Below are 27,947 nucleotides of genomic sequence, written 5' to 3'. Positions count from 1 at the left end.
TGTCCCATAGTTGGTGTTGCTTGCTCAGATTCCATATCCACAATTAATGTGCCACATCAGTGACTCATTAACTTTGTTTAGACAAAATCATTTCAGGGATAAAATTACTAACAGACAAAAGTGTAAGGACTAACTTTGTAGCCATGATATGGTATAAAAACAGATTAAAACATTTTGAAACTATAAGAACCTAGTTAAAAATCGGGATAAGCTATAGGGGCTAGTGGATTTATTTTTACTTTTAAGAAAGGAATGGAATCAGAGTAGGCTCGTAAAAGTAGAAAAACCCAAGAACAAAAGGGATACAAAAAAAATTGATGTCAAATACAAGAAATGTCAGCAAATCCCTGTTTTATCAGTGACGAGTACAATGAAAGAAACACACGTGACATGTGTACAATTACTCTAGAAAAATTAAATCCCGTGAGATGGGTCTACCAGGCAAAAGAGGAAAGAGGAAACTAATGGGTAAAGTGACTAAATTGATAATTTCTTGATATTAGCTCTTAAAGAAATGTTTTTCACAGAAGTAGACCTCATAACAGCAAAAATCTCACAAGGCAATGTGTTCTTTATAAGAGTCTTGAGCTTCCATAGAAGATTAGCGAGGAGAAAATTATCAAAATCTGGAGAGTAAAAAACTGGTACTAGGATTTATACAAAGCCTAGAGGAGCCCCAACAAGTAAAGAAATGGGGCAAATGAAGTCAAGAAGACCAAGGAAAGATCCATGCCACATAACCTCCCTCACCAGCAAAAAACACCAAAAAACCGGGGGGGAAGTCAACGTGAATCCACTACATCCTCAATAAGCTGCAATCTAATTCCAGTCATACACTTAATTAACCTAGCTATTGCCAAGCATAATTGTGGTTCTGCTGTGACCCTAAAATAATTTTTCCTTAGACAATTTAGTATTCACCGCAACCCCATGTTAATCACATTTCAAAAGATAAACTTCGACAACATCATGGAGCATGAAAAAGAATGTAAATACACATATTCAAGGACAATAGGAAAGAATCTTCCATGAGAACGAAGGCATGAAATAAGCATACATAACTCATATTTGACCGGTAAAAAATCAGTACCGATAATAGGGAGAAGAAGCAAAGCAGCCACCTGCTTAAAATGGCCATGAACTAAAGCTATTGTCCAAATGGTGTTATTGCATCTTGATCTGATTGCTTGTGTAAATAAGCATTCCAAACAAATATATTATCATAGGGCATCCCTTCATCTTCATTGGACAATACATTCTTCTGTAAACTTTGCATTACAGGATAGGTATAACTAAAGAAAAAATCCTTTGTCAAGTCAACACTCGATAAAAGCTTTTTGTACCTGGTAGAAAGAACTTATAAGCATAAGTTGCCTGGCAGTCAAGCATATACTGTAACAAAAATAATTGTAAATAAAAAATGATTTCCACTAAATTTCTAGATCAGTTAGCTTCTTCTCCCACATTAAGATCAAGAGTAAAGAGAGATCATAATTAAATGCATCAAGTATATTGTCTAACAAATAAACTGTACAGATGATTATAGGTGGAAAATTAAACATGTTGCAAAGAAAAACTATAAGACAAATGAAGGCTTGGAGTTTCTTCAACATAACCTTTAATTCAACATGTGTCGATTTACATTACTTTCCTTCACAAGTTAGCTACAACACGCATTGCAGTTAATTAGATTCAATAAGGTGGCTGCCACTTGTGCCACAAAACATATGCTCCTCCCTGTTTTCAAATTTCTTGGAGAAAAATATTTTATTTTATTAAAATGAAAAAGCAATAAAAGGGAGGATCAGATCTTTTCCTGTGGAGAGGAGCCCAGACTCTTTAGTCAAAGTCAAAAGAAACAGCAATCTAAAGAGACCATGAACCAAACACCAAAGGGAAGCCAAAAATACAATTCTAGACTCGTGGTCCAAAACAAATAACACAATAAAAGTCAATTAAGATAATACGGGCCTTCCTCTCTATATAAATACCAAGAACACAAGTCCGTTCCACAGGGCAAGAGCAGAAATCAATCCTCGCAATTTACACATTCGCTCCAAAAAAAAGATGCCATGCTAACACAAATAAAAATAAAGCATAGTTTGGAACCCAGTCCCTAGATCCAACAACAATGACCTTATTTTAATACATCCTCCATCAGTCATTTTGCATCAGAAACGGCTTAAGAAACATGCACAAGTCACTATAAATTCCTAGAGCTGAACAGCAAAACAAAAATGATTAGCCTAGTAGGTCAAAATTACAGCAGTTCGCAATCACTGTTAATATAATTATTGCAATAAAACACAGAAACAATGAATATTACCAGGGACTTCAAACTTTAAATTAGATGTGTTATTGAGCAGTATGACCAACAAACATATGCAAAAATTTGCCACAGCTATGACACTAATAAATTTAGAATACAAGAACCTTGAAGCCAACAAGTACAAGGCACGTCATTTACATCCAGCATGTATTATCTTGCTTAATCTGTGCGACTAAAGAAATCATTTGATAACAACCAAAAAGGAACCCAACAAAGGAATTTCTCTAGGTTTGTTCACGAAAATACTGTTTATGAACAATTATCAACACAGTGAAAGACAAATGATACAAGGGGCAAAAAACATTACCTTGTCTCAGTTCTAGAGTGAGCGATTTCAGATTGCATTGAGAGATGTGGTATTGTTATCAATTGGCTCTCCTCTATGCTATATATTTCGTGACCACATATACAACCTATTTGTCTGCGCTTGGTAACCAGAATCAAATAATATGATTCCAGAAACTTGATGCAGCCTAAAGACAACAAATAAAACCACTTAGTCCCCAAGCCCATAAAATCATAATATCAAGAACCACTTGATGCAGATACTGACCTGCAATCCCATAAACCTTTGTCACAAATGTCAGGCCGCCGGTGGCCCTATTGCCTTCTGCGATTCGCTGAAGAAGGTTCTTGATTTCCTGAGGGGTATATACCACAGGGTCTTCACTAATACTGAGGTCGGAGGGCTCTGATCGATCAATTTTCAAGACTCGAAAAAACCTCTTGTTACGGTCACTTCCGATTAAATAAAATCTCTGCTTTGAGAACCCATTATCATAAACCGTCAGTGCCCGAAATGAACATCCAGAAAGCAAAAATGAAGAGTTCACAACTCTACCAGCTAAAGAACATTTGCTTGAGCAATGATTGAAAAACAACACATATGGAAATAAAATGCTCCTCAGAATTAAACCATTTGTTATGTCATCTAATATTGCAGTTCCAGCATTTTCTATGCAGCCATACAGAATTCATCACTTACCGCTCTGGTTTCGTAGAGCCGGAACTTCTCCATGGCGTAGGAATTGGGATCAAACTCGGGCTCATTAGAGGGGTGAACTTTGGCGGAATTGGGTTTTGGAGCGTCTGATTTCGACATGATTGCATAATTAGGTTTGGAATTCAAACCCTAGCTAACCAAGTTTACGATTCATCACCTTCGCTGTCTTGCATCAAACTATAACGCAGTCAAGGCAAGATCATCTGACCAAAATTTGACTTCGCGGAATGGAGTCCACATTCCTTACCATCGGATGGAACATGGAGGGGCGCCATGTGCTCATCACCTAAAACGATGTCGTTCAAATTTAAGAGGCGCAATCTGAACCGTTAACTATAAACTGATCATGGCCGTCAAATTTAACGGGGATTTATGGATTTTTGCTTCAATCTGACGACGAGACCCGCGACGGAGAAGAGGGAGGTGGAAACAGTGTTCGGGCTCCGGTGGCTGATGCCCGATGCACAGGTCGGAGACTCGCGGCTATCGAGCTCCAGTGATTTTTGCCTCAAGCGCAACAGAGACACGCAACGCCGGAAGGGAAGAGATAGGAACGGCAATCGAGCTCCAGTGATTGATTCCCGTCGCCTCAGGTGATCAACGTTTGGCCCCAGATGAATTCTTCTTCCTCTTTTCCCTGTAGTCCTGCTCTGGGTAATGGAATGATCATTAGGAGATAATGCGTCACCAAATTTTTAGTCTTTTGCTAACCTATTGAGTAATTACAGCATCAAAATCCTTCAGCCATGTTTCATTACCTTCTCTGCTTTAATATTGTTGCTGTTTTATCTTTAAATTTTCTAATAATTCTCATAGTTATTGAGGGTGGAAAGAAGAAAACCATAAGTTGCAAGTTAAAGAAAGCATCTACATCCCTGACTCTATCTCAGGAAAGTGACTTCGTGTAAGATCTTGAACTATGCTATGAACCAAAATTATTGAATGTTGTATTCATAGGAGCGTTGGTGCGATGTCTGATAACAGCTGGATAAAGTCAGATTCTCTTAATTAAGGTTATTTATAGATGACATGGATATTTTGGTTCTTCAAAGATACGTAGTTCAACTATTTGTCCATATATTTCATCTTTACATGATTCAGTTCCTGCATTTGTTTAGAATGAGATTAAGCACTGGTTCTCTTCCTTCCTCCTCCTTTGTTATTCTTTTCGATTCCCTCTTCTTCCTCTGTCATGTTGTTCTGTTCGTTCATCCTCCCAGTTATTCTTTTGCAGGTTCGAAGATGCCGGAAAACTTGATGAATGGAATGTGGAAACCCACCCCTGTACTTGTCGATCTCAGTGTGTTGAAATATGGAGGATTGAACGGCCTTGATTCTTCCACTAATCCATACGATACGTTTTTGGGTGATGAGCTTTATGTGCTTATAAATGCGATGCGCAGGTAATGCGGACTCTGCTCTACTAAATAGTAATATACTTTGCCTTTGTGCTGGCGCTGTGCTTCTCCTTCATGAATGGAACCTTCTCTCTCATGCTTAAATGGTGTAGCGATAAAGCCCTTCTTCTCAAATCTTCATACACCACCGTCACTCGCTTGACAGAACAAGGTCTTATCTGCCCGCTCACCTCTTTACAATGCGGAACCGTGTTGCAGTCACTCACCAATACCAAATCCTACGGAAAGTGCCTGCAACTTCATGCCCACATGATCACTTGCGGTACTCTGGTACACAACACCTATCTGAATACCAAGATCGCTGCCTGCTACGCTGGCTGCGGTCGCATGGCTGAAGCTCAGGTAATATTCGACCAAATTGTCTTTAAGAGTTCTTTTTTATGGAATTTCATGATTAGAGGTTATTCCTGTAATGGGAATACCTTGAGGTCTCTTGTTCTGTATCGTCAAATGATCAGTGTTGGACGAAAGCCAGATAATTTTACCTACCCATATGTTCTCAAAGCGTGCGGTGATCTGCTGCTCAATGAAATCGGCAGAAAAATTCATGCATTGGTGCTGATTACAGGCTTGGCATCTGATATTTATGTAGGGAATTCTCTGCTTTCAATGTATTCCAAATTTGGGTATGTGGCAACGGCAAGAATGCTGTTTGATAATATGCCTGTAAGGGATTTAACATCTTGGAACACTATGATATCAGGTTATGTGAAGAATGGAAAAGCAAGAGATGCGTTTATAATATTTGATCACATGAAAAATGCTGGATTTCGTGGAGATGAAACAACTTTACTTGCTCTCCTTAGTGGCTGTGGTGATCTTACGAATTTAAAAGTGGGAAAGGCTATTCATGGTTATGTTGTTCGGAATAGTGGTAAACTATGCAGCAAGTTTCTAACGAATTCCCTAATTGACATGTACAGCAATTGTGATTCAATATCTGATGCAAGGAAGTTATTTGAAAAATTAAAAATGAAGGATATTATATCATGGAATTCTTTGATTTCAGGTTATGAACGACATGGAGATGTTTTTGAAACCCTGCAACTTTTCTGTCAAATGATTATGGAAAATGAAGTTCCCGATGAAGCAACTGTTATTTCTATGCTTGGTGCTTGTAATCAAATCTCGGCATTGCAATTGGGATCGTCTATTCACTCATATATTGTTAAAAATGGTTTTGGTGCAAATACTGCAGTCGGTACTGCTCTTCTTGACATGTACACTAAATGTGGAAGTTTGCCTAGTGCACGTCGTGCTTTTGATGAGATGCCTGAAAGAAATCTGGCTTCTTGGACTGTTATTGTTACAGGATTTGGGATTCATGGGAGGGGAAAAGAGGCCATCTCCATGTTTTATGAGATGCTGGGAAAAAATATTATTCCAGACGAAGGCATGTTTACTTCCGTTTTATCAGCATGTAGTCATTCTGGATTAGTTGATGAAGGTAAAGAAATTTTCTACAAAATGATGAGGGAGTACAATGTAGAACCTAAAGCAACTCATTATGCTTGTTTGGTGGATCTTCTAGGGAGAGCAGGGAACTTAGATGAGGCATATGCAATCATAAATGATATGAAAGTGAAACCTAATTATGATATATGGAATTCCCTCTTGTCTGCTTGCAGATTATACCACAATGTGAAGTTAGCCGAAATCTCAGCTCATAAGCTTTTTGAAATGAACCCAAAAGGAGTAAGCAGTTATGTTTGCCTTTCCAACATATATGCTGCTGAGAGAAGATGGAGTGATGTTGAAAAAGTGAGGGCACTGGTGAGAAGAAAGAGATTAAGGAAACCGCCTGGTTACAGTTTGGTCGAGCTAAATAACATGGTTCATCAATTTTTTGCTGGAGATAAATCCCACCAACAATCAGAAGATATTTATACCAAATTAAAGGACTTGAATGGGCAACTTAAGAATGTTGGTTACAAGCCTGACACAGATTCAGTTCTCCATGATGTTGAGGAAGAAGTAAAGGAGAAGATGCTTTGGGACCATAGCGAGAGGTTGGCGCTTGCCTTTGCTCTTATTAATACTGATCCATCGACCACAATCAGAATAACGAAGAATCTTCGTGTGTGTGGGGATTGTCATACAGTAATGAAAATGGTTTCTAAGCTCATGAGTAGAGAAATCATCATGCGAGATATTCGTAGGTTTCACCACTTTAGGGACGGAGCTTGTTCATGCAGTGATTATTGGTGAGTTGATGGGGGAGGTTAATGAAACTATAGTTGATTAATCCCAATGATTTTAGCACTGTCAATAGTTCAGACTTCAAAGTTTAGAGAAACTATAGTTCAGACTTCAAAGTTGATCTCAACAGCTATTCGTTGTTCTTGTGTTCCAGATCGACTGGTGTATAAATTAGTTGGGATCTTATTCTCCTCGAGGGTTCATCCAATCCAAACTCTTTTAATATACTATCTTTGGTTCTTAATATAAGAGTTAAAATTGACTAATTTAGAAATATTAACGAAATTAGTTAAGTTAGTTATTTATAATAAATAGGTGTTGTCTTTTTTAAAATACCCTTGCTAATCGTTAATCATGTGTATTAGTCAAAACTACCATTTGATAGGACTTTAGCATGTGCAACTGATATACAGACTACTTTGGAAAACACCAATAAATATAAAAGATAAACTGGTTTGGAATCTTATATTTAAGATTAAATTAAAAGTTAAATTAGTTTTTCCAAAATAGTATAAAACATTGCTACTATTCTTCGTCGGTGATATTTTTCGTCTAATCCAGCTCTACGAAGTCGAATAGGGAGGGGTGTGGTGTCTGATTCATTTGTGATTGCGATGTACTTACAGTAACACCTATTGTGTTTTGCGATTAAATTTTGGTTAATATGCTTGCCACTCTGGTACTTATAATCCCTTCGAGTGATTTTCACGTGTCAAGAAATGAAAATGAAGTCGTTAAATATGTCTTGAATTGATAAATTTTTTCAAGTTGTACTATTGTTGAAATTTTCTCTCTTTTTATATATATACACCCACACATTGCCTCCGATTCTTAATATAATAGGTAGATAACTAATTTAGGGAGATTAAAAAAATTAGTTAAATTAGTTATATTGTAACAAGTATGTGTTGATTTTTTTTAAATTATTCTTATTCAATCATATATATTGAAACTATATTTGGGTGAAAATCGTAGGGCAAAAAAAATCAAATCGAACCACTGACTGTTGAAACAACCAATGGTCTAGGAGGTGTTTGGCTAACTCTAGAAATGCTTTTCAGAAACACTTTTTCGTAAATCGAGACAAACTTCTCTACATATTTATTTCATATACTGTAAAAGTACTTCTGAAACTATGGTTTTGTTCTTACCCAAACACCCTTCTAGTCTAGTTTGAGTACTGGACTAGCTAGAAATTGAACTGACATCAACCCAATCAAATCGAGGTGAACTGGTGAAAATCGAGGTGAATTGGTAATAAATTGGTTTGGATAATTATGTTGTTATTAGTTCTATTTTTTTTATTCAACTCCTAATATCTCTTGGTCACTATAGATTTTAATGAATTTCAATGATGGTTTTAACATTAATAATTATTTCGTTATTTTTAATTAAATTATATTATTTTAATATGTTTGATTTGATCCAGAATTGACCCCATTTGACCCATTGTCCTTGAACCATTATCTTAACTTGTTTAGTATTTGACTTGGTTTTTTGTTCCTTGATAGAAATACTTTACAATCAATAGAGATTTTTTTTAGAACACGTTATAAAATTGGAAGATACAATGAATTGAGGTCATATGTGTAAGTTTTTTAACTAACTTTTATATTTAAGACCAAAGATAGTATTTAAAAATTGTTCTTACTTTTCTCTCTTCTTTCTCTCTCTGAGTAAAATTGGATATTACTACCTTCGGTCCTTAATATAAAACCTCGTTTGACTTTTATTTTGGTCCTAATTATAATATCCCAATTCACTTTGTCTCTCGTATTTATGTATTTTTTTCCAAGATAGTCCTTCTAATAATGGTAGTTCCTGTCAATATACTTGATTAGCAATGATATTTTAAGAAAAACAACACCTATTTATTATAAATAACTAATTTAACTTGCTTATTTAATCTCTTCAAATTAATCAACTAGCTCTTATAATTAGGATTGGAGGTAGTAGTTCTGAATTACTCTGAGTGAACTTGCAGACCAAAATCTTTTCCCTTGAGAAACTTCATAAGAAGAAACGGTTGGCAATTCCGATTGTCCATGCAACTCTGGCCGGTAAGAAAAAAAAAATACTGTCCATTCAGGTATGCAACACATAGCGCATGATGATGGTATTAATTTGTATAGTTAAAATGGAGAGTTGGACTATAGGACTGGGATTCAAAAATTTCTACTCTTTTACGCATAAAAATATTTTTTTAAATTTAAGTTATTTTCTACAAAAGTGTTCAAAAAAAATTTAAATATTGATATGTAAATTTAAATATATGCCGTCTGATGTAATTAAGGAAAACAAAGAGTATGACTATTTTTAAATTCAGGATGAATGACAATTAAATCTCAAAAATTCAATATGTAATTAGGTTATAAAATTTTTTTGTTGAAAAATAAATTGCAAATGTTCATTTAAATAATTTTATATATGAGAATTTTAGTTGCAAATAATTGAAATTGAACCATAAGAATTAAATCCCTAATTTGCAACTAAGGAATAAATAATTGTAATTGTGTGTCTTGACATTTGTAACCTATTTTTTTAAAAAAATAAAAATTTAATTTAATTTAATTCAATTTTATGATCTGAGCGCGATTTTTCTTTAGATAAACTACCAAAACGATACTGTTCCTGCATGCAGGAGGCTAGGCAACTTCAATTAAATATATTTTAAAAAATTGTTGTTACTGTAGATTTCTCTAAATAAATTTTGCCAACTACAGTAAAAAATTATTTTCATTGTACATGTACAGTAACACCTGTACAAGGTAAATGAATTTTTATATTAACAATATATCGATATGTAAATGAATTTGTATAAATTATATAATTTGAATTAATAGAATTACTTTACACAAAGCTGGAAAAAAAAACATCTTGTGAGGATATAATAGTAAATCGCTGCAAGAAAAAGGATATAATAGTAAATATGTTTTTACTTTTCATTCTCTCATGAGCCAATCAAGGAATCAAGGAATTATTTGGAAACCTCACCGCCAACAAAACCAAGCAGCTGAAAGCCTAAAACCTCTCGTATCCCCTTCCTGAAACGTACCAAACATCCCCCCCCCCCCGGGTCAATCTCGCCGTGGGAAGCCGGCCACCGTTTTCGGCCCTGCGTGGTTGTTCTCTTGCAAGTATTGAAGAAGGTTTGAACTCTAGGCTTTGTCTACTCCCAAAATTATTAAGTTTGATTTGTTCAAACCGGCTTTGAATCTAGATTGGAATTTGTTACCTGCGTGGTTGCCAACACTTGTCGGACGACCTAGCACAGTTTCTTGCTTTGTTTTACCTTCTTCATTTTAATTTGGCTTTGAATCTGGTCGTGTAATTGTTTAAAATGTTGACGCTTTTGAATAAAGATTGAGTTTAATTTTTTTTTTAAAATAAAAGTTTGATAACTAGTTTTTGCTTCGGTTGTGTGTAATCGGCTATTGTACTGCTGCCCTCTTCATTTTGATTACTAGCAACTTATATGCTTTGGATTGTTTTGTTTCGTAATGTTGGATTTGTTGTGTTGGGATTCTGTTTATTAACCTCTTTAGATTATCATCAATTTAGAAAATTCTCAAGGTATTTGTAATGCATGGTCTTTTAAACGACACGGCTAGTTGTGTGTGGCAATTTAGAAGCTTGAGTTTAAATTTTCATTCTTCAATAGCTTGGAGGAGGTGCCTGAATCAATTGGCTGACTACGGCATCTTCGCCAAAGCATCTGGAACGAAAATTAAAAGGGCATTATATCAAGTATGCATATGTTAAAGATTCCAGTGGGAGCATCTCATATAGGTCCTTCAATGCTTTCAGATGTTTAGTTGCTTTGAAAATTAGAGTTTCTTACCGTTTTTTAAATTCTTTTTTAATTGTAGTTTTACTCTAGGAACCAATATGTACAACGGAATAGGGTTACAGACCCCTAGGGGATCTGGTACAAATGGATACATCCAGAGCAACAAGTTCTTTGTCAAGCCCAAGATTAGCAAGGTTGCTGAAAACACCCGAGGGTATGAGGCAGATCAGGGTACCGCTGGTGTTACTAGGAAGCCTAACAGAGAGATCCTTGAGCATGACCGTAAACGTCAGATTCCGCTGAAGCTGGTGATCCTTGAAGATAAACTTATTGATCAAGGTTACAGTGATGCTGAGATTGCTGAGAAACTGGATGAGGCTAGGAAGAAATTGGAATTGGAGGCAGCTGCTGAGGAAAGTGATGGACCTATGCCTTTATCAATGGCAGAGAAAAAGTAATTTGTCTTATTATTAGGGTTTACTCATATTATGTTTTTGAAACAGTTATTTTCTTTTTCCTGGCCAAGTGATTATGAAATATTTTTTGGATTTTCATTGGCCTCTATAATCAAGTGCCTCAATTCAGCTTTTTGTTGTTAGTTGAAAATATAATGGATTTTTCCTGCTTGCTTATGTTATCTACGTGAGATGCTTCTGGCTTTTAAGTTAACTGGTGGATGGCCAAGTTTTATTTTTGGTGCCCATAAGGTATTTGTATGGCTCTTAGCCCTATGTACAATACTCATGCAGGGTCTTGACTGTTAATATTTCTTGATGGCTTTAGAGGTTTATTGAGAGAGTTTGAATGATTGCTTTAACTTTTTAAGTTGGGGTCCATGATAAGTAGAAGTGAATAACTTGATGTATTGCCTAATATATTATGTTTGGTGCTCTCAGCCTTGACTTTGTTTGGTTGCCAGGGTTTCCGACACACAGACTCACCAAATTGCTGCTAGAAAAGAAAAGCAAATGGAAACTTTGAAAGCTGCACTTGGCATAGCTTCATCTGAAGTCAGTGAAATGAATGTAGAAGGAAATGATGATGCTCCAAGAACTGGTCAAAAAGGTGGTCTTGATGAGGATGTCAAGTATAATTTGAAACGTGAACATGCTTTTTTGGACAGAGATTTCACTCGGAAGAAACAAATGATTGAAGGTCAAGACGTTGAAAATGATGACAAGAAGGGCATCAAAGACTCAAGGCGCAAAAAGGGTCACATTCAAAAGAGAAAGCCAGAGGATGATTCATCTGATTCAGATAGCAGTAGGGAAGTGGAGAAGAGTGGTAGAAAGAGGCATCACAAAGAAAAGAGGGAGAGTGATGATGAATATGATTCTGATAGTGATGCTAAGATGGCCAAGGTTTCAAAGATATCTAATCAGCACAGGAGAGGCAAGGGTAGGAAAAGTGATGATTCAGATCCTGTTTCTGATTCTGGTTCTGATTCTGACAGTAGTGATTATGGAAGTAAAAGAAAGGAGAAATTTAAAAAAGCTTATAGGAGACATGATTCTGACGATGATGATATGTTGAAGGAGGAGAAAAAAAGTGGACATGGAAAGGAGAAGCAGAGAAAGAAAAGGCATGATTCTGATGATGATGATGACTCTGCTAAGGGATCATACTCTTCTACTGACGTGAGTGACAGTTACAGCGATAGTGGCAGTGAATCAGACAGTGATTCTGCTGATAACAGATACAAGAGTGCCAGAAAAGAGAAATTCCTTCAAGAAAACGAAGTGGGCATAGTAAGGAAGCATATGAAAGTTCTCGAAAGAGTGTTAAAACGGTATGATGTGGAAGAGGAAAAAATCAGATTTGATGCTGATGGTTCTGAGGGGAAAGGAAGAGGTGGCAAAAATGCCGATGGCTTGAACTTATTGAGAAAATCATACAGTAATAAAGAGGAGGGAAATTTTGTGGAGGGATTGAATAGTGGAAGTCAAGAAACGATGGGAGGCAGGACCAAGCTTGGTGGGGACAGAGGTGGGGAGTCTGGTTTGAGACCATGGAATTCGGCAAGTATAGATGCAAAGCATGAGGGTCATGGAAAGTCAGGCAGGACTGAGTCTGAATCAAAATCTAAAATGGTTAGTTGCAAAGATGAAAGATATGATTACTCAAGATCAAGTAGGCTTAGAGGGTGTGATGGTGAGACTGTTGAGCATAGAGGCAGACGGGATGGGAGGGACATTGACTCCCGTTTTAGAGGGCGGAATGGTCAAAATGGTGAGGATCAAAAACTAAGAAGGCATGAACAGAATGATGACGATTCAGGGGAAAGAAGCCACACAAGGAATGAAGATGATCGGGGAAAGAGAAAATACATGAGGGATGATGATGATCATGGTGAAAGGAAGTACAGAAGGGATGAGTATGATCGTGGAGAAAGAAAGCTTCGGAGGGATGATGATGATGTTGGAGAAAGGAGGCACGTAAAGGATGGGGATGATATTAGTGGAGAAAGAAAGCACAGAAGGGATGAGGATAATAGTGGAGAAAGGAAGCGCAGAAGGGTTGGGGATGATCGTGAAGAAAGGAAGCGCAGAAGGGATGGGGAGGATCGAGAAGAATGGAGGCACCGAAGGGATGAGGATGACCGAGAAGGAAGGGGGCACCGGAGGCATGAGGATGACCGTGGAGAGAGGAGGCACCGAAGGGATGATAAGCAGGATAGGGAAGACAAAGATGGGGGAAATGGGAGGTATGAGCGGGAGAGTTATAGAGATTACTCCAAGAGATCCAGGTACTAAGATTCATGTATTGATGATAGAGGCATGAAAGTGACAAACATGATAAAATACTGTTAAGGGGTTGAAATTGTTTCCGTATTGTCTTGCTGTGATATCGGGAGTGGTAGGCTGATGCGATCCCCCCTCCCCCCTTCCCCAATCCTTGAAGCTGTACTTTGTTCCATCGCGTCCCAACCTCTGGCCGAAGTTTGTTTTTGATGTCTCACTGGGAGAGCCGAATTCGTATTTTGACCATAGTATTAGCATAATTGGGCAAGTTTCGACTTGAAACGGGTATAAATGCGAAGAGTTTGAAATGTGTGTGATAAACACAGCGGAATTACTGCAACGCAGTGTGCTTAGCACGTCTTTCTCAAGTCCATGCAAATATTTAGTATGACTGAATTTTGCAATTATGCTCCTAATAAGTTCATATGATTTATTTTTTGCTGTTGCATTCCTGTCAATTGTTGGCTAACTTTAGCGGTTAACATGCTTTTGTTGGGGATTGCCTATGAACGGGATGACTTGCAATTTCAACGAGGACTTCGCAAGACTTGATATTTGAGTGAATTCGAGTCTTATAATTTAAATAATAATTTTTATGGAAATTGATATGGATTGTGAAGATCTGATTTTCTGGTAATGATTATTTATTGCTACCTCCAGTTCTTAATATAGGATCCTGTTTGACTTTTATTTTGGTCATAAATATAAGATTATAATCCATTTTATCTCTCATATTTATACTTCTTTTTTTCCAAAATAATCATTCTAATAATGATAGTTATAGTCAATATACTTGAGTAACAAGGATATTTTAAGAAAGATAACACCTATTTAGAACAAATAACTAACTTAACTTATGTTCTTAATCTTTTTAAATTAATCAACTGACCTTTATAACTAGGACCGGAGGTAGTAATTAATTATCATTGAAGCTTGTTAAAATTTAAGACTAATCTTTTAAATGTCAGCGTTCTGAAAAAAGTTTAGCGTATTTAGAAAGATTATCAAAATATAAAGTCTTTTGTGCTGTGTTTGATTAGCAGTAACAAAAATAATTTTTATTTTATCTGATTTATATTTAGATTGATTTTTGTTTGAAAAAAATTCGTTTGGCAGAGAAAAATAAGTCTACGACCATGATTTTTGCCAAATGATGTATGCTCGAGTGCGTGCACACGCGCGCGCATGTGTGTGTATTAAAATGTAGTTAATAAATGTGTACTATTTTATTAAATAATATGTATATTAAAATATATAAATTTTAAGAGAAATATTAAAATTGTAAATTGTAAAAACAAATATGGTTAATATATTAGTGAATTGAGGAAACTAATCAATCAGATTACTAATCGGGTTGGGTTCAGTAAAAATGGTTACGTTTAATATTTGATAATGTTTCAGTATAATTGCCTCTTATAAAAAATACAAGTGCATAGCAAAAATAAATAAGTAAATAAATTAGATTGTTATATGCTATAACAATCTAAAAGGAAAACGCGTGAGAGATGCGAATCAATTTTAGCTATAATTCACTTTCACAGTATCAATTTTAAAGCCATTAATATTGTTACCAGAAACAAGCTAGCAGACGAACACAGTTGAAGAAGTAAATTGGGAAAAAAATGTTCATCTCCATTTCCCCATTAATACATAATCTCACATGCTTCCTCTCCATTTCTCCATCCACCACACTTTCAGACCTTTCTAGCTCAATCTCCCTTTCCGGTGAGCCCATATTGAACTTCAGATGAGCCCTCCTCCGCCAAAAGAAGCAACCCCTGGCACTTACTAATAAGTTCGATTACCAATCGAATTAGATTTAGTGAAAAGGTTCGTCTTTCATGATGAACCAAAATTTATATCCCTATTAAAAAAAGGACTCATATTTAGTACTTTTCTCGTCCTATTTTATAAGTAACAACTATTATTTCCTCTTTGTTCCTAAATATAAGTAATATTTGTAAGTTGTCTTAAATTTTTGTAATGAATTCTTTATTTTATCCTCATTAATTACTTATTTTAATATTTAATTCATTTATTATCTCATTTCCTAAACTATCATCTCTCCGGAATCAGTATCTTCTCAGTGGCTTAAATTCTTATCATCCCTCAGTGGTGTGAATTTCAGCCGTCCAGATCAATCTAGCATCTCACAGGCTGCCACTTCATCATACCTTTTAAACAAAAATTAAAATAAGTCTCAACATTTTTTTAGGAAAAAAGGCAATAAAAAATCTTAGAAATTGTTAAAAGACAAATTAATGTGGTGAATTTTAAAATTTCAATTCAGACCCTTTATACCATTTTAGAATTTTAAATCTTATAAAATTACACAAATACCCTTTACTTTTTTTTCTCTGTTTTTTTTTAATATTGCCACCTCAACACTTTTAGCCGGTTTCTAGTCCTTGGAGCTTTAGCACCTATGACCCTAGCTATAGCCAGCCACTAGAGCTCTTGCGACATATTACCGAAACTCCGATAACTAGTCGTTGGATTTCTAGTAACTGCTCTTTTTTAACTATTGACTTTTTTTTTAAAAAACTACGATGACTATATTTGTTTTTAACCACTGGAGCTCTTGCGACATATTACGTTCATTTTTAAAATTTTAGTAACGACCCTTATTTAGCTATTGATTACTCTAGTTTTGTTATTAATTACTTTTGCTTCAAAAATTCAGAAAATATATTAAATATTGTTAAAGATCTAGTGACTACTTTTTATTTAGTTATCTACTACTCTTCTATACTCAATAGTTATATAAAAAAATTTTAATGGGCTTTATTTAAAAAATTAGAGAAATAGGGTTATAAAATTTTAATAAAGAAAAGACGCAAGATAAAAAAGTAAACAAAATTAATTCTTTAACTTTTTTAAATCTAGTTTATTAAATTTTTTTTCTCTATTTCTCTCTGGATACACTATAAATCTTCCAGTTGAAATGAGGTGGGCGAAGGAAATTGTAACACCTCACATAATTATATCAATATACGCAATAAAATATTTAATTTAAAAATCCATACATATTTTTAATACTGCAATTAAGTCAAAATTTCAAAACATTTCTAACATAACTTAACAACATAAACTATTAAAGTCTTATAGTCATGGCAAATAAAAATATAACATAGCATGTGCTTGAGGAGCACAGAAGCCTTCACGGCACACTCCATTGGTGCCTTCCCTTGATTCCTATTAGATCCTTCGCCTGAAAATTGTTAATATAGGGAGTGAGATCAAACGTCTCAGTAACTACTGAAATTCTAACCTATACAAGCAAATCATATATGATAAACCAAAAATCCGTTTATATGTGTGTATATAAATATATTAAAAATCACGGATTTGAGACATCCAATTCAATTTCATTTTTTTCCAACAATATACCAATATTATTTTTCTAATATATCCAAAAATAATGCAATATGCTGCCTCCCTTATATCACCGTCCACCCTTATACCGCTGACTGGAGCCATAGGCTAAGACATAGTCCGATAGGAACTAATCCATTTTACTGAATTATTCCAAGCTCACCGATACTAGAGATATATCCGGCCAAAGATATAGAGCTCAAGCTCGAACTATGACTCCCCTCCTTTGTGAATAGGGAGGTGTCACATATCCCACAGCTCCAATGAATTCCCAGCCAAAGGAAAACATGGAAGAAGGGGCCCTGACAAGTGCCATCCACTGTGCACCGAGTGATGACATACCACGTGGTAGTTTTATATCCATGCAATCTCCTTCTATCCTTAGCCCAACAATGCATGTCAGATGCCAATAATGTTACATCATAAATACGTCCTCAAATATTTTAAAGATAAGATAGCAATAAAACTTATATACCATTTAATAGCAACTCCTGACAATTCCTTAGTCATCAATATATTTAAACATTGATCATAATTAATAGCAATAAATCTTAACAAAATCAAATAACATATCAAAACATTTATTTAAAATCATAATACTACTTTTCAGTATGATATAAAATTAGTAAATCCACATATAATCATACACAATTCACATGTACAAGAAAAAATTTTCAGAGTTACCTGGTACTCTTTAGCTTACAAAAATTCACACAAAGATTACTCCAAAATTCTCAAGTCTACAAAATTGCACATAAATATTTATTAATATAAACTCAGAACTACTCCAAAGCTACTCTAAAATTCTAAGACTACCCTCTAAGCCAAAATTACATAAATATATTAACTCTCCCAAATCTAGGCATTTATAATAGATATTATTTTGAAAAATAATTTACATATAAGGCTATTTAAATCTAACCAAAGTGTGTGTGTGTGTGTGTGTATATATATATATATATATATTTAATTATAAACAAACTGTAGCTTTATTTAATTTTACAAAATTCTCAATTTATAATTTTTCAAGTCTTCAAAAATTATTTCAAATATATATTTAACTTATTCAATATTTAAACCGATTAAAACATCAATATTATATTAAATAACTCAAATAAATTATTTAACTCAAATTTAATCGGTAAAAACATATTACAAGTCTAAATAACAAACTTTTCAACTAAAATCTTAGTTTAAAATTCTCAAAATAATCATTAAACCAAAATAAACCGATTAAAATTCCTTAATAATGGATCTTTAAATTTCTACGGTTATATATTATCAAAACTCCATATTTACTCTATACCCAAACAGTAAAATTTTCTCTAAACATAATAATAATACTAATAATATTAAGCTCTAAATTTAAGAAATACTCATAAAGAAATTTGATAAAAAGAAGTATATTTGTGTACCTAAATGATCCTCAAATCTTCTCCTATCCTTCAGACAGCATGTACTTCCACACTCTCGATTTTCCTTTCTTCCTCTCGCTCTCTTTCTTTCTCTCTCGCTCTCTCTTTTTTCTCCCGCACTCTCTTGCTCTTACTTGAAGGAGATAACTGGGGGATGATGATATATATATATATATATAATACCTCCATGTTTCAAATTTTTCCACCGCCCCTTACCCATTTTTCTGCGTCCATTTGCTATTTGCCCGTTTTTTCTTCGGCCATTAACACCTCCCCCCCTTATTCTTTGTTCCATTAAATGATGCCCAGGCTTTCCACCGAATTCGGTGGAAAGCTGGGTATCTATTTTTTTTTTTTTATAATACAATAATAATATTATATTATTTTAATTAATTGATATTTTTTTTAAAAAAAACAGTATGTTACAGAAATCACACAAAAGATATTTTTTTAATCATAGGTACTCTTTAATTTTTTGTTTTAAAAGGATGTTGAAGCGGCAGCCTGTGAGATATCAGATTGATTTGGACGGCTAAAATTCATGCCCCTGAGGGACGCTGAGAATTTAAGCTGCTGAGAAGATCCTGATCCCATTCTCTCTCTTCCAAAATTTTTCTTATTATAATAATTTTTTTATACTCTCTTTTTCTCATACATAAGAGTATTTTAGTGAAAAAATTTCTAATTTTTATATATTTGTTATCTTTAATTAATTTTAACTAATATTTTAATCTACGTGATAAATTCTAATATTACTCATAAAAAGAGACGGACAAAGTATGTAGTAGTGTCTCAACGAAATTATCTCTTATAGAAGGACACAAGTGCAGAGCAAAAATAAATAAGTAAATAAATTAGAATGTTATATGCTCTAGCCGTAACAATCTAACCGGAAAACGCGAATCTCTTACTAACAATTTTAGCTTTGATTCACTTTCACAGTTTCACCACTCTGGCACTCTCACGGGTCGATTTTAAAGACATTAATATTGTTACCAGAAACGAGCTGGCAGACGAACACAGACGAAGAAGAAAAATGGAAATAATTGTTCATTATATTTCCCCATTAGCATATAATCTCATGCTTCCTCTCTCTTCATTTCTTCATTTCCCTATTAATATATGTATTATTTTATTGAATAATATATATGTGTGTACTTATATAAATACGTAATTTTAAGAGAAATATTAAAATTAAAAATTATAAAAATAAAAGTAGTTAATATGTTAATGAAGATGTTTTGGAAATACTAAAAGACCTAATTGAATATATAAATTCGAAATCATACAAATAAAAAATTTTAATTAAATAATATTACATCAATAATTAGATGACATGCTTGGGTGCAATGATATATATTTTTCTAATATATTTGAGTAAACTTGCGGGTCATATCAACTCCTATCCAGTAAACTTGCAGGTCCTACCAAATTTGAGCTGAAGCACTAACTGTAGAAGTACTTTTATTTATGCTTAACAAAGCGGTTACTTTACAATTTTCATGAATGGCTTCATTTGTTTACTTAAAATTTGTCTGGTTTCTTGTTTTGAAAACAATTTTTTGTTTTTAAAAATAAAAAAACTTGTTTGGTAAGTTGTTTTAGTTGATTGTTTTAAAAAACAAAAAACAGTAACATATTTTAAAAACCAAAAAACTAAAACAACTTTTACATGTTTTTGTGTTTTTTATTTTTTGTTTTGAAAAATTTTAAAAAATCTTTTTCTCTTCTCATCTACTATCCACCACTTATTATTACTAACAACAACTATCACCTATCAAGTATGATTTTATATAGGTTTTTTTTTCAAACATTTTTTTTTAAAAATTATTATCCAAACAAAGTTTTTTGTTTTTTGTTTTCAAAACTTGTTCTAAAAAACAATTTTATAAAATTGTTTTAAGAATAAGAAAATAAAAAACAAAAACAAACAAGCCCTTAATTTCTCATATTGTGATTTTTCACATGTTAATCAATGTAATCTAATTTTTAGAAGAAAATAGTGATAACTAAAAGAGGATTAAATAGCATTTTTACATCAAATGATTCATGAAATTATACTCTTCTATTCCTTAATAAAAGATCTAATTTATTAATTTGAGTATATTAAATATGCCTATTAAATTAGTTAATATGATATGTTTTTTTCTAAAATATCTTAAACATCTTCCTTAACTCTTTCTCCCTCTTCGACTTGATTATTATTAAAAGAATATCATTACGATTAATTTTAAAAAATTAATAAATATATGAAATAGGGAATAACTATGACCAACAAAAAATAAATTAGATTGTTACAAAAGGAAAACACGTTAGTAAGGAGAAGTGAATCAATTTTATTTATAGGGTAGAGAGACAAGATATTTTTTAGTTCTATTTATAAGGTACTGAGAAATTTTTTGTATGAATATATAATTTTACCTTTCATTTATTATTGTCTTGACTTTATTTACATAAGGTATAATACATATTAAATACAGATAAAATTAAAAAAATTAAATTTTAAATAAGAATGAATAAAATTTAAGATTTAACAAAGAAGTATAATTTAAGATTCCACAGAGGAGTATAATTCAATTTCACAGCTTCACCGCTCTGGCGCTCTCACGGGTCGATTATAAGGCCATTAATATTGTTACCAGAAACAAGCTAGCAGGCGAACACAGAAGAAGAAGTAAATTGGGAAAACATTGTTCATCTCCATTTTCCCATTAATATATTCCTCTCCCTTCATTTCTCCATCCACCACACTTCCAGACTTTTCCACTTCAATCTCCCTCTCCGGTGAGCCCATATGGAACTTCCAATGAGCCCTCCTCCGCCAAAAGAAGCAACCCCTGGCACTTACGGTGAGCCTCCGGCAAAAGGTGGTGAGAGACCACTTGCCTTCGCAGAGGAAGTGATCGATAAGACCCTCATCAGTCTTAAAATGCTCGATTACTTCCTCCCATGGCAGGCCTTCTTTATCTTCAAGATGCTGCTTGCCATTATCACCATATTGGCCTGCCGCTACTGCCCCGGCGTCCGGTGCTTAATGATCAACCTCTTTTTCGGCCTCTGTGCCCTCTCCTGCTTCTTCTTCCACTTCACCATCAGATTTGTCGCTCCCGACCGCCTCGTTTACATCGGCTTCCTCGCACCGAAAAGGCTGTCGGACTTTGTTCGTGCGACAATGTCGGCGGTGGTGTTCGTGGCGTGGACTTCGATGCTTCCCAGGTGTGCCGAATGTTTGTTTCCAGGGCAGGAGATGCAGTTTTTCTGGCCATGGATGGTGATAAATGTTTGCATTGGCTTGTTTCTGGCTTTTCCCTGCTAGTTCCAGGAGGCATGCACGTACGTGTCTCCGTGATGTGGAGAACTATGAATGTGTTTGTTTTAATTCGTCAGTTGTGATAGGATGTCTTTCTGTGTTGTGTTGAAGTTTCTGATGATTAGGGTTCAATTCACTGGATTAGATGAATGTTATGTTTAAATTGGGTTGTTAAGATGTGTCTCCTATGTTGCTGTTTCGTTGTAATGCTTCTTCAGTTCTTAATCTCTTTCCATTCCTCGATCGGCTTTTCTGTGAACTACTTTCTCTTCTACCTTTGATTTCATCTTATGTTGTATTTTCACCTACGTACGTCCGCAAAGTTAATTCCTTTTGCCTTAGTTTCAATAAGAGGCCCAAATTTGATTGAAAATTTGACTAAAACAGGTTGAGACAATTCAAGACCCCTATAAATTCTGCAAAAAGCTGGACCCAGACCCACACAAATCCAGATTTAATGTGAACAGTCCTGATTTAATTATTTTATTTTATTTTTAAAAATAATTCTTTTAATGAGTGTAGAATGAAAAATAAAGATGATCTTTTAATTATTTTCTTTGAAAAAATAATGCCGGGTGCCTGATGAGCACCAAAACCTGGTCCCACAAAATCAGCTAATCAAAGGATGATGGAGGACTTCAGGACCAGTTTGAACTGAAAACGTTTGTTCTTTTTGTTTTTTGTGGGTATTAGAAACTTCTGATCTAAGTTCTTTAATGGGCTTGCCATCAACTGGGCCTCAAAATGAAAATAGTTTTATAGCTAAGCCATCTGCGTCCACCAAACTATATCTTTGAATTTGGGAATTATTTATGAGGTGTGCAGAATTTGTCTCCTCTTTTAATTTCCTTCTCTTGCAATCTGGAAGGAAAAATGAATTTTTTTTTACTCGATGGTTAAGGTTTTTTTTTTTTGAGCAATTGAACGAGCTAAATGTTTTATGAAGATGAAGCATCTTCATTTATTCTTCTTTCCCCAGTGATGCAATTTTTTTTAAAAATCTTTTTTCAACTCAAAAATCTGACTTCAGTGAAAAAAAAAAGTTGGATGTCAAATGGGTATGCCAGCTCAATGCAACGGGATCAATAAACATCCACCGTTTAGCTTGTGCTGCGAATTTATAATTTCACCACACAACTCTAGAACAAAGCTTTGAATACCACAGCTTTTGCAAAACTTAGGTGGTAAAAATGACTCTTAATGCAAAAATATATTTTTTATATTTATCCATTTCTTTTAAAATACTCCTGAAAAAAGAGACATTAAGAAAAATAATTATAATATTTAAAAAAACATATCATATTTCTTGTAATTAACTAACTTATCTAATTTTTTAATTTAATCAAATTAGTTAAATAAGTCTTATACTATCTCCGGTCCTTAATATAAGATCTTATTTACTTTTTATTTTGATCCTAAATATAATATCCCAATCCATTTTGTCTCTCATATTTAGATATTTTTTCCAAGATAATCTTTCTAACAATGGTAGTTCTAACCAATATACTTAATTAGCAAGGATATTTTAAGAAAGATAACATATATTTATTATAAATAACTAATTTAACTTCTTTTCTTAATCTCCTCAAACTAGTCAATTAGTTCTTATAATTAGGACCGGAGGTAGTATTAAATAAGGAAAGAATAATAATTTAAAAAAGGAAGAAAAAAAAGACCCGCCAAGTGAAATCCACACCACAAGCGAAGAAACATATTGGGTTTCATATTATCCACCCGTCCGCTAGTTTCAGCATTTGCTTCGGCAGAACACGCAGAGAAGAGAGAGAGAGAGAGAGAGAGGAATGGCTTATATTAACTGCAACAGCTTGGGTGCTCCAATTGGACCAACCATGCCCAAAACACGCACACACAAGCGCGTCTTCCTCACGGCTTTCGCTGCCAAATCTGGAGGTTTCTCTCTGAACTCGGTGCGTTGTTCTTAATTATGCTTAAGCCTTCGTGAGCACATCTTTAATTAACTTGATGGAAGCAACATGGTCATTAATTAGACCGAACATGAGATTAGAGAACAAATCCTATTTGTTTTTTAGAGAGAATTTAGATGACCGGCCAACAGAAGAGTGAAGCATTTTCTTAATCAGTTTGGTAAAAAATTTTGGACTGGTTGATTGTTATAATGTTTTTCTCCACTTGTTGAGTTTGAAATAATATTGTTTTGAGTGAGAAATGCAAGTTTTATATACACACAGATATTAGTACTTTTATTTAATGTTATTTCAATTATGATTGGATTAACCTCAATTCAGCAGTGGTTATATCACTAATTCTCAAACTAGCACCTTAATTGGTTTAATGACTAATCCAATTTTAAAATCCTCAATATCCTTATTCAAAGTTAGTTTATTGCCACCTCTTTTGGTGGCTAGTCATATTTTTCATCATTTGTAAATATTATAATTTATTATATGTAATATTTTGGTATTGATGATATTAATAAACGTATTAACCAGACTATAATAGATATGCTATATATTGATTATTGAATATTAAATAATGATTATAAATATCAAATAAATATTGTGTAAAGAGAACGAAAAAGGGTATATTTTTCTGTCAGTCATGCTATGTGCCAAAGTCCAAAGATGACTTATACATGTTTATTGCTAAAGGAAAATACTCAAAAAAAAGAAAAAATTGAATGTTCTAATATTGCAAAAGAAAAGGAGTAGGTTTGTGATTAGAATATTTTTACTGTAATAAAACAGAAGTACGTATAGCTGTTAATTGTTAATAGGGTGAACAAAACATTGCCATTTTTGTAATAAACATAAAGTATTTATATTTAAATTGGACGGATGGTATATTATTTTTTAAAATTTTCAACTATCACATTTTACGTTCATAATGAAAAGATAGATTATTTACTGGCTTGATGTATTTACATTTTTTCACTCTCATTTTCATGAAATGGTCATGCAGATATTCAAAAGATGCCAAACTTGTGGAGGCCAAGGTGCCATAGAGTGCCCAGGATGTAAGGTCTGCCCCTCTCTCTCTCTACATATATATATATATGTATATATGTATATATTACAAATAATGGTTGAATTAGGCGAGGAAGACTTGTTATCTCTTAATAATGCCTAAAGTTATATTAGCCAATATTATCAGAGAAGAAATATATAAAAAGGGTTAGAAAGTCATGTAATTAGGGAATTCATGGTAAGACCTTTTTTTTTTTTATAGAAAAATTATGATATTTTATTAAAATCTGAGTAGTTATAGGACATATTTTAATTTTGAGAGAGAGGGAGAGAAAAATAGCAATTGGTCTTATTTTTTATTTTTTATGATATTTCTAAATATGTAATTTTTATGAATATTTTTATTGAACATATTTAAATTGTGCTTGTATTTTTTTTTTGGTGGCTAGAAAGTTATGTTTAGGTAATTGTTTGTGATTTTACATCTTTTCTCTCTCTCTCTCTCTCTTGTGATACTAATCATAAGTAAATATTGACAGGGAACGGGAAAGAATAGGAAGAATGGTAATATATTTGAGCGATGGAAGTGAGTTCTTCTTTTTATTCATTGTGAATAAATCCTAGCCGTGCAACATTTAATTTCCAAATTTTTATTTATTTTATTTTATTTATTTAACGGCTTTGTTAAAAACCTTTGGTGCAGATGTTATGACTGCCAAGGATTTGGGCTAAAGAGCTGCCCCGCCTGTGGTCAAGGAGGATTAACACCAGAGCAAAGAGGAGAAAGATAAAAATTTCAAGTTGAAATAATAAACTCCCATGTAGTACCTTCTGTCCTTAATATAAAACCTCGTTTGACTCTTATTTTGACTCTAAATATAAAATCTTAATCCACTTTATTTCTCATATTTATATATTTTTTCCCAAGGTAGTTCTTCTAATAATAATTATAATTCTATCTAATACACTTAATTAGTAAGGATATTTTAGAAAAGATAACACCTATTTATTATAAATAACTAACTTAATTTTTTTAATCTCCTTAAATTAGTCAACTAGCTTTTATAATTAGAACCGAAGATAATATTATATACAGTTTAATGAAGCAGTTTGTAAATAATGCTACTTGCTATAAATTTACATTTGATATAAGAGTGAAGCGTCAAAAAATGTAATCATGCCATGTAGCGGTGCTTGCTCATGTCAAGAATGTAGATATATATTGATACTTCCTCTTATTCTAAATGTAACTGCTTAAGAAAATTATTTAAGTTAATTATTGATAATAAATTTGTATTAATTTTGTTAAAATACCCCTTTTTAATAATGTGCACCAGAAACTACTCCTATTTACGAAAGCCACTATTTACTATTTAGTATGAGCAATCAATAGAGATAGTTTAGAAAAAAATTATAAATTTAAAATACAAAATAAATTGATGTCTTACATTTAAAATACAAAATAAATTGATGTCTTACATTTAAAATTAAAACAAATTCCAACTAGTTTTTACATTTAAGATTAGCGGGTTTATCTTATAAACAAGTTACATGTCAAATTAGAAACCAGGAGCATATTTCGAAAGACTAGTGTTTCAAATAACTCGAGTGCACTTTAACCACTAACTTTAAACCCCGATCCGTTAGTAAGAGTCACAGCAATACCACCTTACAACGTGAACAGTTCCAGACAGAAGATTTACCAGTTATGTGGCCTGCAGCTTCCAAGTCAACTAGCCAAGCATTACTGTCGTGAATTTTCTGAGTTTAGAGCCAATGATGGATCACATATGCTAGCAACCAGAATAGATGCATTATTGCCTTATGTTGGCTACTGCAATTGATTGCCAACCAATTTGCGAAGCATTTCTTATGGACTTTATTTGCACAGTGCTGCTGCCTAGCAGACACACGCACACGTGTATGCTATAGCACCATTTTTAAGCTACTGATTACTGAACTTATGCATCTCCGCTTGTGGTTTCTCCTCGGAATTTGCTAGCCTCCCATGATATTTCAGAATCTGTCTTTAGTGTGCCAAATATATGACAATGGTCAGACCATGGTCTATACCAGGTTTCCTTAACATATACTCACTGATTTATGGTGCTTAGACTACCAATGTTGAGGCTTTCAGACTCTTCCTGCCTGCTTTCTTCTCTCTCAACTTCAAATACTTCCTCAAGGGATGACAATGGATCCAGGCTCGTCAGCCGCCTTCCAAACTCTTAAAAGACTGGCTTGAGGCCTACAAAAATTTTGCAGAATTTCTTCTGTTCCTTAGCATGCTATCATATATAGGTTATGTGTTGGAGACGACCATCGATGGCTCTCATCAAATTGTAGCCAAAGTTCTCTGATCTTGATGCATGCATGAACTCATCAATGCTTGGTGGGGTGGCACTTCCGGTAAAATAGTCAACTTTCCTTTGCCAAAAATAAACAACATCATACTGGATGACCCTCTTAGAATCAAATATTCATGCCCACATGGTCATTTGCAAACAAGTGCTGTGTTTTCTTAAGAAAATAAGGTTCAACCTGCAAGGGCAAATGATACAGAATCAATGCATACTAGTCGGAATGGGGAAACCAAACAAAATCATTGTGTGTTTCAAAAGTCAGTTCATTCAATTGTTCAAAATCCAAATCACACTCTCTCAATTTATAGGTTTAGTTCTTGCAGCTTTGTCAATTGATAACTGTTCTCAATACAGAAACAGCCCACGCAGATAGTAAGAACACACATAAATCATGAAACATTTAAACACTGTCAATATCCAATGGCAAGAAATGGATGGACAATTGTTGGATGAAATAAAATGTAGATTTGCTTGCTTTCCAATAAGAACCAGCGTGTGTTTTTTTTTGGGGGGGGGGGGGGGTGGGGAGTGACGGAGGGAAGGAAGTAAGACCGCCTACCAAGAACATTGATCATGTATAGACAAGCAAAACAATAAAATCCCTTTGATCATCTGCGCTAGAAAAAGAAAACACAGGTCATTGCAGTTAAATAAGTTAAAAAGGCATTACAGTCCTTAGAAATCACTTTAGTCAATAAATCAGATCATCTCACTCTGCTCTGGATTCAGTCTAATCAGCAAAATACTTGAAGTAGTGATTAGGTGCATCAATATGGGTGAGGTTTTATGAGCACACTTCAAGCATCTCCTTAGATTATTTCCTGCCCAAAAATATTCAGCCTCCAAGAGTATTTATGTACAAAAATTTGAGCAAATCATATCTTTTGAATCCTGTAGTTAACTATTGTGCTTTAAGCGACAATATCTTGGAAGTTTCTAGTGCCACAGATGTTAATATAAAAATTAATGAACCATATGAAAGCACTTCAAAGTCTTCTAAAGTCGTTAAACCAGAAAATAAGTTTTTCCATTATATAATAACATCGTGACACAAAACAA

General features: G+C 33.9%; 5 protein-coding genes and 1 long non-coding RNA gene across 9 annotated transcripts; 4 read left to right on the top strand and 2 right to left on the bottom strand.

The window, feature by feature from the left end:
• Nucleotides 1–1,147: 1,147 nt before the first annotated feature.
• Nucleotides 1,148–3,570, bottom strand: LOC114749411 (phosphoinositide phosphatase SAC1-like). The gene is made up of 4 exons (XM_028937917.1): nucleotides 3,315–3,570; nucleotides 2,883–3,087; nucleotides 2,637–2,802; nucleotides 1,148–1,343 (listed from the first exon to the last, which is right to left on the bottom strand). The coding sequence occupies exons 1-4, from the start codon at nucleotides 3,429–3,431 to the stop codon at nucleotides 1,148–1,150; spliced, it is 684 nt and encodes a 227-aa protein (XP_028793750.1). The 5' UTR covers nucleotides 3,432–3,570.
• Nucleotides 3,571–4,617: 1,047 nt separating this feature from the next.
• LOC114749422 (putative pentatricopeptide repeat-containing protein At3g11460, mitochondrial) lies at nucleotides 4,618–7,176 on the top strand. 3 transcript variants are annotated; one of them, XM_028937940.1, is made up of 4 exons: nucleotides 4,618–5,092; nucleotides 5,343–5,376; nucleotides 5,454–5,624; nucleotides 5,760–7,176. In XM_028937940.1, exons 1-4 carry the CDS (start codon nucleotides 4,805–4,807, stop codon nucleotides 6,956–6,958), a joined length of 1,692 nt encoding a protein of 563 aa, XP_028793773.1. In that variant the 5' UTR covers nucleotides 4,618–4,804; the 3' UTR covers nucleotides 6,959–7,176. The 3 variants fall into 3 exon arrangements, with proteins under 3 accessions (XP_028793773.1, XP_028793766.1, XP_028793759.1); XM_028937933.1 differs by having other exon boundaries at nucleotides 5,454–7,176; XM_028937926.1 differs by having other exon boundaries at nucleotides 4,618–4,735; nucleotides 4,843–7,176.
• A 2,854-nt stretch (nucleotides 7,177–10,030) lies between these two features.
• LOC114749400 (serine/arginine repetitive matrix protein 2-like) lies at nucleotides 10,031–13,492 on the top strand. The gene is made up of 3 exons (XM_028937907.1): nucleotides 10,031–10,093; nucleotides 10,817–11,193; nucleotides 11,659–13,492. The coding sequence occupies exons 2-3, from the start codon at nucleotides 10,838–10,840 to the stop codon at nucleotides 13,490–13,492; spliced, it is 2,190 nt and encodes a 729-aa protein (XP_028793740.1). The 5' UTR covers nucleotides 10,031–10,093; nucleotides 10,817–10,837.
• A 7,572-nt stretch (nucleotides 13,493–21,064) lies between these two features.
• Nucleotides 21,065–21,586, top strand: LOC114749390 (protein DMP8-like). Its single transcript, XM_028937901.1, has one exon. It carries the CDS (start codon nucleotides 21,065–21,067, stop codon nucleotides 21,584–21,586), a length of 522 nt encoding a protein of 173 aa, XP_028793734.1.
• Nucleotides 21,587–23,344: 1,758 nt separating this feature from the next.
• Nucleotides 23,345–25,328, top strand: LOC114749353 (protein PHOTOSYSTEM I ASSEMBLY 2, chloroplastic-like). 2 transcript variants are annotated; one of them, XM_028937858.1, is made up of 4 exons: nucleotides 23,345–23,508; nucleotides 24,521–24,580; nucleotides 25,065–25,111; nucleotides 25,229–25,328. In XM_028937858.1, exons 1-4 carry the CDS (start codon nucleotides 23,383–23,385, stop codon nucleotides 25,314–25,316), a joined length of 321 nt encoding a protein of 106 aa, XP_028793691.1. In that variant the 5' UTR covers nucleotides 23,345–23,382; the 3' UTR covers nucleotides 25,317–25,328. The 2 variants fall into 2 exon arrangements, with proteins under 2 accessions (XP_028793691.1, XP_028793697.1); XM_028937864.1 differs by having other exon boundaries at nucleotides 23,345–23,491; nucleotides 24,521–24,575; nucleotides 25,229–25,267.
• A 653-nt stretch (nucleotides 25,329–25,981) lies between these two features.
• On the bottom strand, nucleotides 25,982–27,731 carry LOC114749456 (uncharacterized). Its single transcript, XR_003740563.1, has 3 exons — nucleotides 27,602–27,731; nucleotides 27,448–27,500; nucleotides 25,982–27,066 (listed from the first exon to the last, which is right to left on the bottom strand). It is a non-coding gene; the product is annotated as an uncharacterized LOC114749456 (long non-coding RNA).
• Between the last annotated feature and the right edge of the window lie 216 nt (nucleotides 27,732–27,947).

The sequence above is a fragment of the Neltuma alba genome, unplaced genomic scaffold (assembly GCF_004799145.2).
Source record: "Neltuma alba isolate B1F8T4 unplaced genomic scaffold, ASM479914v2 tig00000972_pilon, whole genome shotgun sequence".
Taxonomy (NCBI): domain Eukaryota; kingdom Viridiplantae; phylum Streptophyta; class Magnoliopsida; order Fabales; family Fabaceae; genus Neltuma; species Neltuma alba.
Note: the sequence above shows the minus strand (reverse complement) of the source record. Positions and strands in the feature narration are given on the sequence as shown.

Bases quoted from the DNA above. Each gene is read 5' to 3' on its own strand.
- LOC114749411 (XM_028937917.1), bottom strand. From the start codon at position 3,431: ATGTCGAAATCAGACGCTCCAAAACCCAATTCCGCCAAAGTTCACCCC. The intron at 2,803-2,882 runs GTCAGTATCTGC...TGTTGTCTTTAG, and splicing joins AAAGGTTTATGGGATTGCAG to GCTGCATCAAGTTTCTGGAA. The intron at 1,344-2,636 runs GTAATGTTTTTT...TCTTTCTACCAG, and splicing joins CACTCTAGAACTGAGACAAG to GTACAAAAAGCTTTTATCGA.
- LOC114749400 (XM_028937907.1), top strand. From the start codon at position 10,838: ATGTACAACGGAATAGGGTTACAGACCCCTAGGGGATCTGGTACAAAT. The intron at 11,194-11,658 runs GTAATTTGTCTT...TTTGGTTGCCAG, and splicing joins TTATCAATGGCAGAGAAAAA to GGTTTCCGACACACAGACTC.
- LOC114749390 (XM_028937901.1), top strand. From the start codon at position 21,065: ATGGAACTTCCAATGAGCCCTCCTCCGCCAAAAGAAGCAACCCCTGGC.
- LOC114749353 (XM_028937858.1), top strand. From the start codon at position 23,383: ATGGCTTATATTAACTGCAACAGCTTGGGTGCTCCAATTGGACCAACC. The intron at 23,509-24,520 runs GTGCGTTGTTCT...ATGGTCATGCAG, and splicing joins GAGGTTTCTCTCTGAACTCG to ATATTCAAAAGATGCCAAAC. The intron at 24,581-25,064 runs GTCTGCCCCTCT...AAATATTGACAG, and splicing joins TAGAGTGCCCAGGATGTAAG to GGAACGGGAAAGAATAGGAA.